Raw genomic sequence first — 13,123 nt, forward strand, 5'->3', positions numbered from 1 at the left:
AAAAAACAGTGGCTATAAAAACATGGATACCTAGTTCACAAAGCCTGATCATGTGGTGTGGATTACTGCAAACAAGCTCTGGATTAATTTGCCCATATGATTCACAACAATATAACCTCTGTAATTCAGAAAAATGCCTGAGATCACTGTGGAGCAGCAGAAGGAGCGAGTGTGTGTGCTGACTCGATTTTGAGTGCAAAATGAGAACACAAGATGCCAACACCACAGCCCTACCAAGTAGCTACGGGCTGCTCTCCTGTCTGGGGTTATTCCAATAATTTTATCCATCTGCCCATTTGTTCCTGTTAAACTAGAATGAAGTTTTATCACGTTCAGGAATCATACTGATCTGACGTGGTCCAGACTGGAGCAAATTCCTGTGTGCTTAGGAGACTTTCTCAGACTGAAGCAAATTCCTATATGATTAAGGGACTGTCTCATAGGGAAAACAACAATTTCCCATGATCCTGTTCACCTCCCTGCAATGGAGCGAGCCCTCCAGTGGGATCTCATATGATGTTTAAAGTTACTTGTCAACAATAATGATAAACGCACATTTACATTGTTAATTAACATGCTATCAAACTTTATGAACTAGTTTTTTTATTAGAGGGATGATCTAGAGTAATTTTTTTCTACCATCATAGGTTTTTTTTTTTTGCATGGTTACATTTCACCTCAGCCATATCGATGTTTGTAAAATAGGAAGAATTTCAAAATATTATTTTCATGTTCCTAGATTTACCTGCGATCCATCCTTCTGGAAAAGACTCTTATTATGTTACTGTAAATCTTTTATCCATATGTTTCAATAATATAATTATATACCCTCTTCCCTTTCTCATTCATGTACCATTCTCTGATTTCTAAGGGAAGAAATTAAAGATCCTTCACACGTGATTTAAAAGCACAACTTTATTGATATACAGTACCTTTTTAGGAATCAGTTATTCTGTTTTTGACTGTAGTTGTATACTTTGAAATGTGAAAACAAAAAATGATAACACAAAAACAAAACTATTTGATAAAATATTACACTCACACTGTTTCAGTAACAGCATGTCATAGGGCTTGGGTATGTGGTTATGTATAAGCACTAAATGTAGGGCTTGGGTGTGTGGTTATAGCACTAAATGTAGGGCTTGGGTGTGCGGTTATAGCACTCAATGAAGGGCCTGGGTGTGTGGTTATAGCACTAAATGTAGGGCTTGGGTGTGCGGTTATAGCACTAAATGTAGGGCTTGGGTGTGTGGTTATAGCACTAAATGTAGGGCTTGGGTGTGTGGTTATAGCACTAAATGTAGGGCTTGGGTGTGCGGTTATAGCACTCAATGTAGGGCTTGGGTGTGCGGTTATAGCACTAAATGTAGGGCTTGTGTGTGTGGTTATAGCACTAAATGTGTCTCCATGTGCAATATTTTCTTATATGAGTTACTCTCTATTTTAATTTTTTAGTACAATTGATTGTCAGGCCTCTTGGTTGAAGATACTGCAGTTTTTTAATTGAAAAGTTTATTTGCACAAAGAGCAGCTGTCGATTCAGGCGTCTGAGGGCCTATAGCATTCTAATTTGTCCCCTACCCCAGTGGAAACATTCTAACTAGAACACTGTTTTTAGCCTGTCTATAATTCTGCCATTTAAATGAAAGACAACAGCGATGTTATGATGAATTCCTTATCATCAATATGGCTAAATCATTATTTTACCTAAAATATTAATCAAATGTGAAAACAGGCATATTTATGTTTATGAAATGAGAAAACATGCCAGGCAAGGTATACAGGGATTAATGTAATTAGCTGCATTCAGGGACTCAACCATGTACAATATTTAGCTTATTAAACATATCTGTCCAGCTTTACTGTATATTTTTTTACATCCAATACAAAATGATGGCTTTCTATTCCAGTGGAGAGATTTTTAAGTGTGAAACTACACTCTGATTTCAAAAAAGTAACTTTTTAAAATAAGACATTCTCAAACTAGGCAGGTTACTTGTTCTTTATGTCATAATGACAATCCTATCTACAGCAGTTGTCCATCAACAGACAAGAGGAAAAGTTAAATATGGACTATGGCTGCGTTAGTACAAACAACTTTGACCTATGACTTTACTTGAGAAAGACTGAAAAAAGTGACAGTACTATATTTATAATTAAGCGGGAACGCAGAAAGGCTTCAGTCTCAATGTCATACAGGAGTACAGTGGAAGAAAGGGCAGATTAATGGGTAAGTATGAAACATCGGGAGGAGGTGTATAGTTTAGAAATCAGGGCAGAATAACGTATTTTATAAATACAGATGTGGTGCCATTATAAGACTGGAGTGAACCACCTTAAAGGATCGCATGAAGCAGGCTGGATTTGAGCCCCATATGGCTGGCCCATGGCCACGCCCATGCTGAGTGACAGTCACACGCATGGAAACCAGTTTGGGTCACTCTCAGGGTCTGTGTTCAGGGTTCGTGTTCAGGGTCACACTCAGGGTCCGTGTTCAGGGTCACTCTCAGGGTCTGTGTTCAGGGTCACTCTCAGGGTCTGTGTTCAGGGTTCGTGTTCAGGTTCACACTCAGGGTCTGTGTTCAGGGTCACACTCAGGGTCCATGTTCAAGGTCACTCTCAGGGTCCATGTTCAGGTTCACACTCAGGGTCTGTGGATTAGCAGCTGCACTTCTTCCGCACTGGCTCTGCTGTCTCTGGTTGGCTGGAGCTTCCGCCGTTGGACACCTCTGGCGCTGACTTGTCCACACATTGCTCCATGCGCTTCATGACGAGGTTCAGGAGAGCAACCACTGCATTTTCAACTTCTGAGCCCGTGGCAGCGCTTGTTTCAAAGTAAGGGATACTGCCGAGGGAAGGATAATTTTTACAACGCAAGAACAGTACATTATATTGGGAATACAGCAGAGGTCCTGTCCCACAAAGTACCAGCATAATAACACTAATCACTTACCCATACTTTTCTGCCAGTTCTTTTGCTAGCTTCTCCTGTACTTCCCTCTGGTCAGCCAGGTCTGCCTTGTTACCAATTAAGACTATGTCTGGATTTTCACAGTAAGCATTGGCTTGTAGTTGACCTAAAAAAATAATCAATTCAATTAGTCATTTATATTATTTGTATCAATTTGTATTTGGATAGGCTTTAGGATAGTTGATTTAACCCTACACACTCTTCCTGTAAATTCATTGACTTCTGGCATGGCCCGTCCGTGTGCACTTAATGAATAAAGTCATATATCTAGCAGTTCCAATGTGTTTTGTTTTGCCCCCACGTGTTTGTTTCAGGTGTTGTTGAATGTTTGGTCGCATGCGGTGTCTAATGTGTCACAGTTAAACTGATGAAATGTGAAATTGTAAAACAAATTGTAAAAGCCAATAATCTTTGAGCTAATTGCATGAACACTCCCACACACATCATAATCGTCAGAGTGACATCAGCGCATTATTAGCATTATTATACTGCTGTGCAAGGACATGCTGCGTAAATCAGAGGAGAGGTCCATCTCCCACTGATGATACCTGATAACTGCTGGTGAGTCACTACAGAAAAAAAGCAGTTGAGACAATGGTCTTTTTCTGTGAGGTTCAGGTTCAGGTCAAGGTAATCAAATTCATGCAGATGTTACATTCTTATATTTGGGCGGAGTGTATTTTGTATGTCCCCCTACAATATGGCATTTATACAATTAAAAAGTAAACAGAGTGGGGGGCTGCTGGCACGGCTTTTCAATGTTTTCTGTGCTTGAGGACATGGCAGAACAAACCAGCTGCAATATGCCGCATCACGTACTCATCCAGTTTCGGACATTTATGAAGCTCTGCTGGCTGGTGAGGTCAAACATCAGCAGGAAGCCCATGGCATCTCTGAAGAAGGCTGTTGTAAGACTCCGGAATCTGGAAAAACAGGGACATTCAAACCTAGGTGCAGTCACCTTATTTAGATGGAAGTTTATTCTGAAAAAATGCTAGTGTTGCAAAAATGTATTGCGCACTTGGGACTAGCTACAGCACTCCTGTCTTTGGACTTTGTGTCATCGGTCTAGCTTTTAAATCTGCAAAGTCCACTGTTGTGAAATGGTTGTGAAGGAAGAGAAAGTGACCAAATAATAACAGAAGTATGCTTGTATGGACTTGTGGTTATTGTTTGTTCACAGTGTTATTGACAGTAATTTTTAGAAAGAACATTCCTTATCTAGGTTGATTTGCAGCACTGACATTTAACACACTTTCGTATGATCGGAAGTCACGATCCAAAACCACTCCTGCAACAACACAGTCTACTTCACGCTGAGGCCATTTACTGGGTCAGGATTAGGGTAAGGGGTCTGCAGCGTCAGGATAAGGGGTTTGCAGGGTCAGGATTAGGGTAAGGGGTCTGCACGCACCTCTCCTGTCCAGCTGTGTCCCACAGCTGCAGGTGCACTTTGAATGTTTTTCCGGTCGTTCCTTTGGGGCCTGTTGACATGTAAGTCTGGAACAGACCACAAAAGCATAAACCAAGACCACTGCTCACTGCTTTTCTTATTACACACACTTTCATGGATAACAACGGTGACCAGTAACAACAGATTAAACTAAAATGCAAAGGGATGTTCTTCAAATCCTTTCTATGATGACCAGCACAAGCCTAAATTACACCATTGCACATGGCATAATATTGCATGACATGAAACATCATGCACAGGAGATTGCTCAATGAATTCCAGTGTTTTTGTTCTTCAGGTGTCTGCTCGTTTGTAAGACCTTCACATATCATGCAGAATATAAGGCTGCTAATGAAAAATAACCAGGATAGTAACTGGATTACTTAGTGCTACCCATATCATTTTACATCAACTCATTTAGACAGTCGGGCAGGGGTGCCCAATCTTATCCAAAATAGGCTGATCAGGTAACAGCTTTACCTGATCAATTAATTGCTGAGTAGTAACAAAACTAAGCAGACTCTGTGGCTATTCCAAACCAGGGATCCAGAAACCTAAATTGCAGACTGGTTACTAATAGCGGTCACACTTTTTAAAAATTGTTATTTTGATATTATTTATTTTAAAGAAAAAGTAAATTCCATGCCAATTTCATGTTTTATATTTACACATAGACTTATCTTGCTATAAGCAGTACTATTAAAACAAAATAAACATCTATGTCAAGTCATTCCCAATAGAATTCTTAATTTTCAGTCTTTATTCTGTGATTTTTGTCATGCGTTTAACTCTAAATCCACAATGCCATGAGGGTGTCGGTCTCTGTAATGCAATAATCAATAATCTGTTCAGTGCTGAGCTGAACATTTCCCCAGCAATGGGGGCAGATAGGGTAGCACAGGGTGGGAGTTCTGTGTGAAGGCTATGGAAACACATGGGTATTTTTACGTCTATGCGGTGAGAACTACCATAAAGGTGTCCTTGTGAAGCTAGTATGCTCAATGATAATCTACATCAGTGGCCCCCAACTCTGTTCCTGAAGATCTATCATCCTGTAGGTCTTAATTTCAAATCTAATTTAGCACATCTGACTCTACTAATTAGCAGCTCAATGAGACCTCTAGCTGTTGAATGAGGTGTGCTTTGCTAGGGCTGGAGTGAGAACCTACAGGACAGCAGATCTCCAACAGCAAGGTTGGGGATCACTGATCTGCATAACAGCCAGCACCTAGCCTACACTTACACTAAGCAGTTACTTAGTAGTTACAGCATTACAGAGCATAACATAGGGCTTCTTTCAATAGCTGCACTGGAAGTAACATAAAACCTAAAGAGGGACATACACCCTCCAATTGAACTTTACTTTTGAACATAATCATGAGTCGGGTCTCATGGTCACTTGGTTGCATGACCCCATGGTTACATCATTTCACAGAAGTACCATGCTTTGATGAACTGTTTTTGAGTTGTTTGCTGCAGGTAGGTATGATTTGTCCAGGTAGGTATGATTTGTCCATCCACAACTTTGCTGAGGATGGAACTGACATAATCTGTTTTCATATTTCTTATTCATGGTCTACAGCAGGGGTGGCCAACCCAGGTCCTGGAGAGCCGCAGGGTCTGCTGGCTTTTGTTTTTTACTCAGCACTTAATTGATCAATTAAAGCAGTTGATTACACAGTTAACTCACCACACCTGGTTTATTTTGTGTAAGTGGTTGTTGTATTTAAAGTCAAAACAAAAACCAGCAGACCCTGCGGCTCCCCAGGACCGGAGTTGGCCACCCCTGGTCTGCAGGCTAGTTTTCACGGTGAAGGGGTCTTAGATGTTGACAGTTAAAATATACATCTGATTACATTATATAATGTAGCTATAATATATACATTGTACTGCGCACTGTAATTAAAAGCATGTCTAAAACATTTATTTGGATTGGGCCACAAGTACACCCGAACTACTGCACTACCAATGAAATATTAAATTATGTGACTTTATACTTGAACATTCAAGAAGAAACAAAAGCAATGTTCACTCACCACCCTCTTTTCCCTGAAATCTATTCCCACTGTGGCAATGAACTTGGGGTTGAACTTGTTGTCAGTGTACCTGTACAGTAAGGTGGTCTTCCCCACTCCTGAGTCTCCTAAAGCTAGGAGCTTGATGAGATAGTCATAGTCCCCATCAGTCATAGTGCTGACTGAACCTGTCAACAAACAGAGAACATTGGTCAGAGATTCTTTGAGTGTTCAGATGTTTCACAATTCTGCGGCAGTCTATTATTGAGACCCTTCAGCTTCACTCAACAGACACTATGTGACAGGACAGACAGAGCCCAGCATTTAACCCTAATTCCTACAGTACCTATGAGGTCCATAGTGGACTCATATAAACTCTGTTAGAGTGAATTAATACTGGACATTTACCTGTGTATATGTATACTGAGGCGAACATTTCATCAACCAAATGACACATAAATCTGAATTTGATATGGGCCTGAAATAATTAAGAATTTGTGTGACCCCCCTGGGAGGGAGCTATGGCATTTCCGAGAAACACCATTGTTTGCCGCTTCGAGAGAGAGCGAGAGCACCCCACCAACACAAAATCAATTAAACGAACAGCTTCACCCTTCCCTCTCACAGAATCTGGACAAAAATAATAAACTAAAACAACAAACTAAAATAACAAAGAAAAAAGTAAAATTAAGAGACAGCTTTTCATCTAGTCGCTTCTAGCTGGCCAGTTGCGAGCAGCTTTTCTCCCTTTGTCTTGTGCTCGGACAGACAAAACTCAAAGACTCGCTCTCTTGGTGTGAACTCCCGTTCTCAGGCCTGAACTGTGAGAGGAACACACCTTAAAGCACCTGTGCTGATTGTTTGATGCAACCCAGGTGTGTGTGCTCTCTCCACTGGCGGGCGTTGCCGAGCCCAATCCGCTTCTCTGGTGGACCAAATGCGAAAGCATTCTTTTAAAGAAGGGGCTTAATTATGGTGGCCTTTAATGCGGATGGTAAAATGGCAGTTTCCAGGGAGTGATTGATAATATTTAGCAAATCTCCTGAAAGGCAAGTATAGACTTTCTTAAAAAAAACTGGTGATGGGTATAAAAGCACAGGTGGATGGTTTATTTAATTTATGGATATATGGTACATCCAAAGCATACCTCTAAATCCAGACAAAAAAGGGTTGCTAATCACAAACGTGTGATAGCTGCCCCAGTCCCCTAACCTCCACTGAGGGGAGGCTGCCCCAGTCCCCTAACCTCCACTGAGGGGAGGCTGCCCCAGTCCCCTAACCTCCACTGAGGGGAGGCTGCCCCAGTCCCCTAACCTCCACTGAGGGGAGGCTGCCCCAGTCCCCTAACCTCCACTGAGGGGAGGCTGCCCCAGTCCCCTAACCTCCACTGAGGGGAGGCTGCCCCAGTCCCCTAACCTCCACTGAGGGGAGGCTGACCCAGTCCCCTAACCTCCACTGAGGGGAGGCTGCCCCAGTCCCCTAACCTCCACTGAGGGGAGGCTGCCCCAGTCCCCTAACCTCCACTGAGGGGAGGCTGACCCAGTCCCCTAACCTCCACTGAGGGGAGGCTGCCCCAGTCCCCTAACCTCCACTGAGGGGAGGCTGCCCCAGTCCCCTAACCTCCACTGAGGGGAGGCTGCCCCAGTCCCCTAACCTCCACTGAGGGGAGGCTGCCCCAGTCCCCTAACCTCCACTGAGGGGAGGCTGCCCCAGTCCCCTAACCTCCACTGAGGGGAGGCTGACCCAGTCCCCTAACCTCCACTGAGGGGAGGCTGACCCAGTCCCCTAACCTCCACTGAGGGGAGGCTGACCAGGTCCCCTAACCTCCACTGAGGGGAGGCTGACCCAGTCCCCTAACCTCCACTGAGGGGAGGCTGACCCAGTCCCCTAACCTCCACTGAGGGGAGGCTGCCCCAGTCCCCTAACCTCCACTGAGGGGAGGCTGCCCCAGTCCCCTAACCTCCACTGAGGGGAGGCTGACCCAGTCCCCTAACCTCCACTGAGGGGAGGCTGCCCCAGTCCCCTAACCTCCACTGAGGGGAGGCTGACCAGGTCCCCTAACCTCCACTGAGGGGAGGCTGCCCCAGTCCCCTAACCTCCACTGAGGGGAGGCTGCCCCAGTCCCCTAACCTCCACTGAGGGGAGGCTGACCAGGTCCCCTAACCTCCACTGAGGGGAGGCTGACCCAGTCCCCTAACCTCCACTGAGGCCCAAAGAGGACCAAGGCCTCAGTGCTGTTATCGCTGCTAAGGGAGGGGCACAAAGTACTAAATCCAGGGGTGCCAATAATTGTGACACACATTTTTAGAAAACATTTGATAAACAATAAAATGAATGTTACCCAGTATTTTTTGCTCGTATTAATTTAGAATGCCAAAAATTGTGGAGGGCACTGTAGAAAGTCCAGTTCTACTACCTATGCTACCACATTCTGTTAGGCCATGTGATAGAAGCAAATTGCTTGTACTGATGTGTTTTAAAAAGTACAGCTGCACAGACACAACTATGCTGGTCACAGGCAGGTGGCGCACTACTGTACCTTCCAGAATGCCCACAGGATCCAGACAGCAATGCTATGTTTGCCATGTTTACAGTAATAACACACATCACACAGGGTGTGTGTGGTTGTCACTCAAAACAGATCTTGTCATACCTGTTTTGACATGCCAGTAGAGTGGGGCCAAACCTTGACCTTGTGGATAGAGCACATCCACTATTGCAACTTAAGGAACAATTGTGTTTGGATTGCTTCCAAGGAGGAATAAAATATTTGATATTAAATCTTTCTCCATAAGGACAGGAACGAGCATCATAATAATGCCATTGTAGAGTACTGTGCTGGGTAATCTGAGCACAGTACAGTCGTCACAGCCCATTTGAAGCAGTCTATCCAGTTCACAGAGCCATTCAGCACTGTGTTTGTGTTTAGCCTCAGAACAGACACTTCATTGCTCAGGTAAGAACACCTGGCCTGTAGAGACACACTCAGAGCCAAGGCATAGACACTGTGAGGAGAGAAAATGGCATCTTGCAAGCTCAGTATGGACCCAGGTGAGTCTCCCTTCATATGTCTGGATGTTAATTTCTCCTTCTTGTAGTTTTTTGTGAAGACAACATTTTAGATTGAAGGGGAATGACTGCTTTATAATATTTTGTCAGTTTTAATAGTGATGTTGGAGCAACAGCAGGACAAATTAAAGCTGAAAAAGTAATGACAGCAGTATTACTTTTCTGTTTTTGTGATACCTTCTCTAATATCATCAGTGCATGATAATCCACAATCACAATGAAAATGATCCAATGTTACTAGTCAAAATGGTTGAGGGATGTGTTCATTAAACTTTCACAAATTTTCTATCGCTAATGCAAACGTTGTTACTCTAATCAAATGTACATGCTGTTGTTTGTGCTCACTGCTGCTGTGATCAAATCAAATACAACAACTCGTTTTTGTAAGTTTGAACACAAAACGTTTCAAAATGATGTCATCCTTAGCATTGTAATACAGTTCCCATTAAGCATTTCACCAGACATCACTGGCTTGCTCTGAGCTGAGGAGGTGAAGCTATTTAGATATGTCTTGGATTTTCACAGGGTTTTAACGGCATGAAATTAACAGCATCAAAATGACATTATCGTGTGTTCTTAGGGATTAACTAACTCAAAGTATTCTTTAAAAATCAAAAATGAACATGAAATCAAGTACTCTCAGAAAATTCATCGAATATAATAAAAACAATTCTTCCAACTAACCATCAGTGGGTCTTAAGTTCTAACAGTATTTTTGTCAAATTGCAGAAAATGGATTCCTCACGTCAGATGAAGAAGAGGAAGAATCTGCCTGCTGTAAGGCACAGAGTCAGTCGGCTCTGCGGATTGTGCTCATGGGGGTGAGGTGGGCAGGGAAAAGTTCAGCTGGAAACATCATTTTGGGCAGAGAGGAGTTTGACTCCAAGGTAGGCACTGTGCGTTGTGTGAGGAGACAGGGTGAAACAGCTGGAAGGCAGCTCGTTGTGGTGGACACATCAGGCTGGGTGTGGCATTCAGCCCAAGACACTGCAGCAAGAGTTGAGCAGGAAATAGCCAGCAGTGTTTCACTATGCCACCCTGGTCCGCATGCTATCCTCCTAGTTATCCCCACAGGGTCACCAGGAAAAGGGTACAAGCAAGCAGTGAGGAAACACTTAGAGCTTCTTAGTGAGCGGGTCTGCAACCACACCATCGTGCTGTTCACCCAGGGAGACACCACAGATCAGCACATCGAGAAGGGAGGGAAGAGCCTCCAGCTGCTCTTAGAAAAGTGTGGGAACAGGTATCACATTCTTAACACAAAGAGCACAGAAAACCTCAGTCAGGTTACCGAGCTGCTGGAGAAGATTGAGGACATGGTGGAGAAGAACAGAGGCGGTCATTATGAAATTCAGAATGAGGGTGTAGAAAGGTCCGTAAAGAGGAGGAAGAAGGTGGGATGGAAGGCGTGGCGTCAGCGTGGGAAACAGAACACCGGTCAGGATGAAGAGACTCAGACTGAGGCTGAACTGCTCGCATCCCCGGCCATGTTCCCTCGTGAGTTTTTATTTTTTATTTCTTAAAAAAGATGCATTGAGCCATGGGAAATTCAATGTGTGCTCATCACTTTCCACAGGCACATATGCAAGCATGTTAATGCAGCTTGTTTCTTCCTCTCTGACAGGCGAGGAGATCCAAACACACAGGTTGCCCGAGCTGAGAGTAGTGTTGCTGGGCGAGAGAGGGGCTGGCAAGAGCTCTGCAGCAAACTGCATCCTGGGAAGGGAGCTGTTCGACACCGAGAGACTGACTGGGGGGTGTCAAAAGGAAACAGGTCAGGTTGCTGGGCGGCAGATCACTGTGGTAGATACTCCAGGATGGAATGGAGCTTCAGAGCAGGAGACATCTGATTGGGTGAAAGAGGAGATGGTGCAGAGTGTTCATTTGTGCCCTCCTGGACCCCACGCTTTGCTCCTGGTCATCCCAGTGGGCTCATCTATGAACAGGAAAACAACTGTGAAGAAACACCTGGAACTCCTCAGTGGGAGAGTTTGGAGACACACGATCGTGCTGTTCTCTGGAAGCGAAGGACTGGGAGCAATGCCCGTTTCACAGCACATCGAGAGAAACAAAGACCTGCAGTGGATTGTTGAGAAATGTGGGAACAGATATCATGTTCTTGATGGCTTGAACACGCCTGATGCCGCTCAGGTTACACAATTATTAACAGAGATAGAAAAGATGGTGGAAGGAAACGATGGCTGGCACTTCTCACTTAGAATGTATCTGGAGCTCGAAAAACAGATAATCCAGCATCACAAGAAGAGAGAGAAACAACTAAAACACATGAAATATGAGGATGCATGGAGCAAGAAAGAGAAGACCCTGGTTGAAGGAACAAAAAAGGCATTATACCTAGAGGAGAAAACAAACATGGAGTAATCTCAATAATAGTCCATTTTAGGTAATTGGAATATAATAACATAAATGCATGATATGTATGTATATGCAATTCAAAGTGAGGTAGTGGAGTAGAAATTATTTATCAAGTACGTATAAGTGTATAAAAATAATATGTATAAATTTGGTGTATTTTTAATCAACACTTGAAAGACAGAGTTTTTTACTACCTTAAACTACCAAGCCTGACACCCAGTGGCATCAAGCTCATCCAACATTACAGCATCTATTTCAGCACCCACAGCAACCTCATTTCATTAGGATTATGAAATGTTATTTTGCAAAACTATTTTCTTGAAATAAAGGACATGATGATATCAATTTTATTTCTAATTTATATCGGTTTTGGGGAAAAGTTTCCCCAGAGGGAAGGGAAAATACACCAAGGCGTACTACCGGCACATAGCGCTAAAATGCGCAAAACAAGCAAAACACGCAATGACAACAGGGGACAGCAGGGAAATAGCGGTTTTTGTATTTGGCTCAATTCTGAAAATGTTTCTAGAGATAGATGAATAATTTTTTTTTAACATCCCTTGGCTATGATTACTCCCCACAAAGACATTTCTGGGAAATACCATTCACTGCCAATCTGACCGAAAGTATAAAAAGTGAAATGTGACATTTAATCCTGAGGTTGGGGTATAGCTTTAAAAGTTAACACAAAGTAAAGCAATTCAATACAATTATATGTTGTATAACACAAACAGTCCTTATTTTTTTATTACATTTATATGTTTATATTTATATGTACCTATATCAGTGAAAATCTAGCTCAAGACTGTACGGCTTGCATTACTTCACTGGAAGTACATTGGGATTTTGATCAAATAGAAATCTATAAAAAAGGTAATATGGTTATTCAGTTTTTCTAGTGTTATGTTAGCTCTTAAAAATGTATCATTCAGATGATGGATGACATACAGCTACCCTGTCTGGTGCCCTGCTGACCAATGCTTCTTGGTAATCCTTCTTGTTGATCTCTGTTTTTTTCTGTTGATCAGTTTTTGAAATGTTGATCTTTTGTGGTTTGGTGTGCTTGTTTGGATAATGTGCAGTACAGAACACATTGAATCTGCCAGTGTGAAGATGGGTTTTTAGAACTTTTTTCCAAAATTTTACATGGCAGCCTCACATGCTCTTTTACCAAACATTTGTGAAACCTTTTTGACTGAACCAAAATAAATTAGGATGACACACATTGTATCTGGAACT

General features: G+C 42.9%; 1 protein-coding gene across 2 annotated transcripts in view; it reads right to left on the reverse strand.

Annotated features, from left to right (window-relative positions):
• Positions 1-900: 900 nt before the first annotated feature.
• Positions 901-13,123, reverse strand: part of LOC118237354 (ras-related protein Rab-27B-like) — an 18,147-nt gene continuing 5,924 nt past the window's right edge. The window contains exons 1-6 of one of the 2 annotated variants that reach the window (XM_035435975.1): positions 6,848-8,492; positions 6,461-6,627; positions 4,386-4,471; positions 3,791-3,894; positions 2,954-3,077; positions 901-2,845 (exon numbers count right to left, since the gene is read on the reverse strand). In XM_035435975.1, coding sequence (XP_035291866.1) covers positions 2,659-2,845; positions 2,954-3,077; positions 3,791-3,894; positions 4,386-4,471; positions 6,461-6,627; positions 6,848-6,896 — 717 coding nt within the window. In that variant the 5' untranslated portion in view covers positions 6,897-8,492 and the 3' untranslated portion in view covers positions 901-2,658. Of the gene's footprint in view, positions 2,846-2,953; positions 3,078-3,790; positions 3,895-4,385; positions 4,472-6,460; positions 6,628-6,847; positions 8,493-13,123 lie in introns of those variants that run through there. The other variant, XM_035435974.1, reaches the window with a different exon arrangement.

The sequence above is a fragment of the Anguilla anguilla genome, chromosome 10 (genome assembly GCF_013347855.1).
Source record: "Anguilla anguilla isolate fAngAng1 chromosome 10, fAngAng1.pri, whole genome shotgun sequence".
Taxonomy (NCBI): Eukaryota; Metazoa; Chordata; class Actinopteri; order Anguilliformes; family Anguillidae; genus Anguilla; species Anguilla anguilla.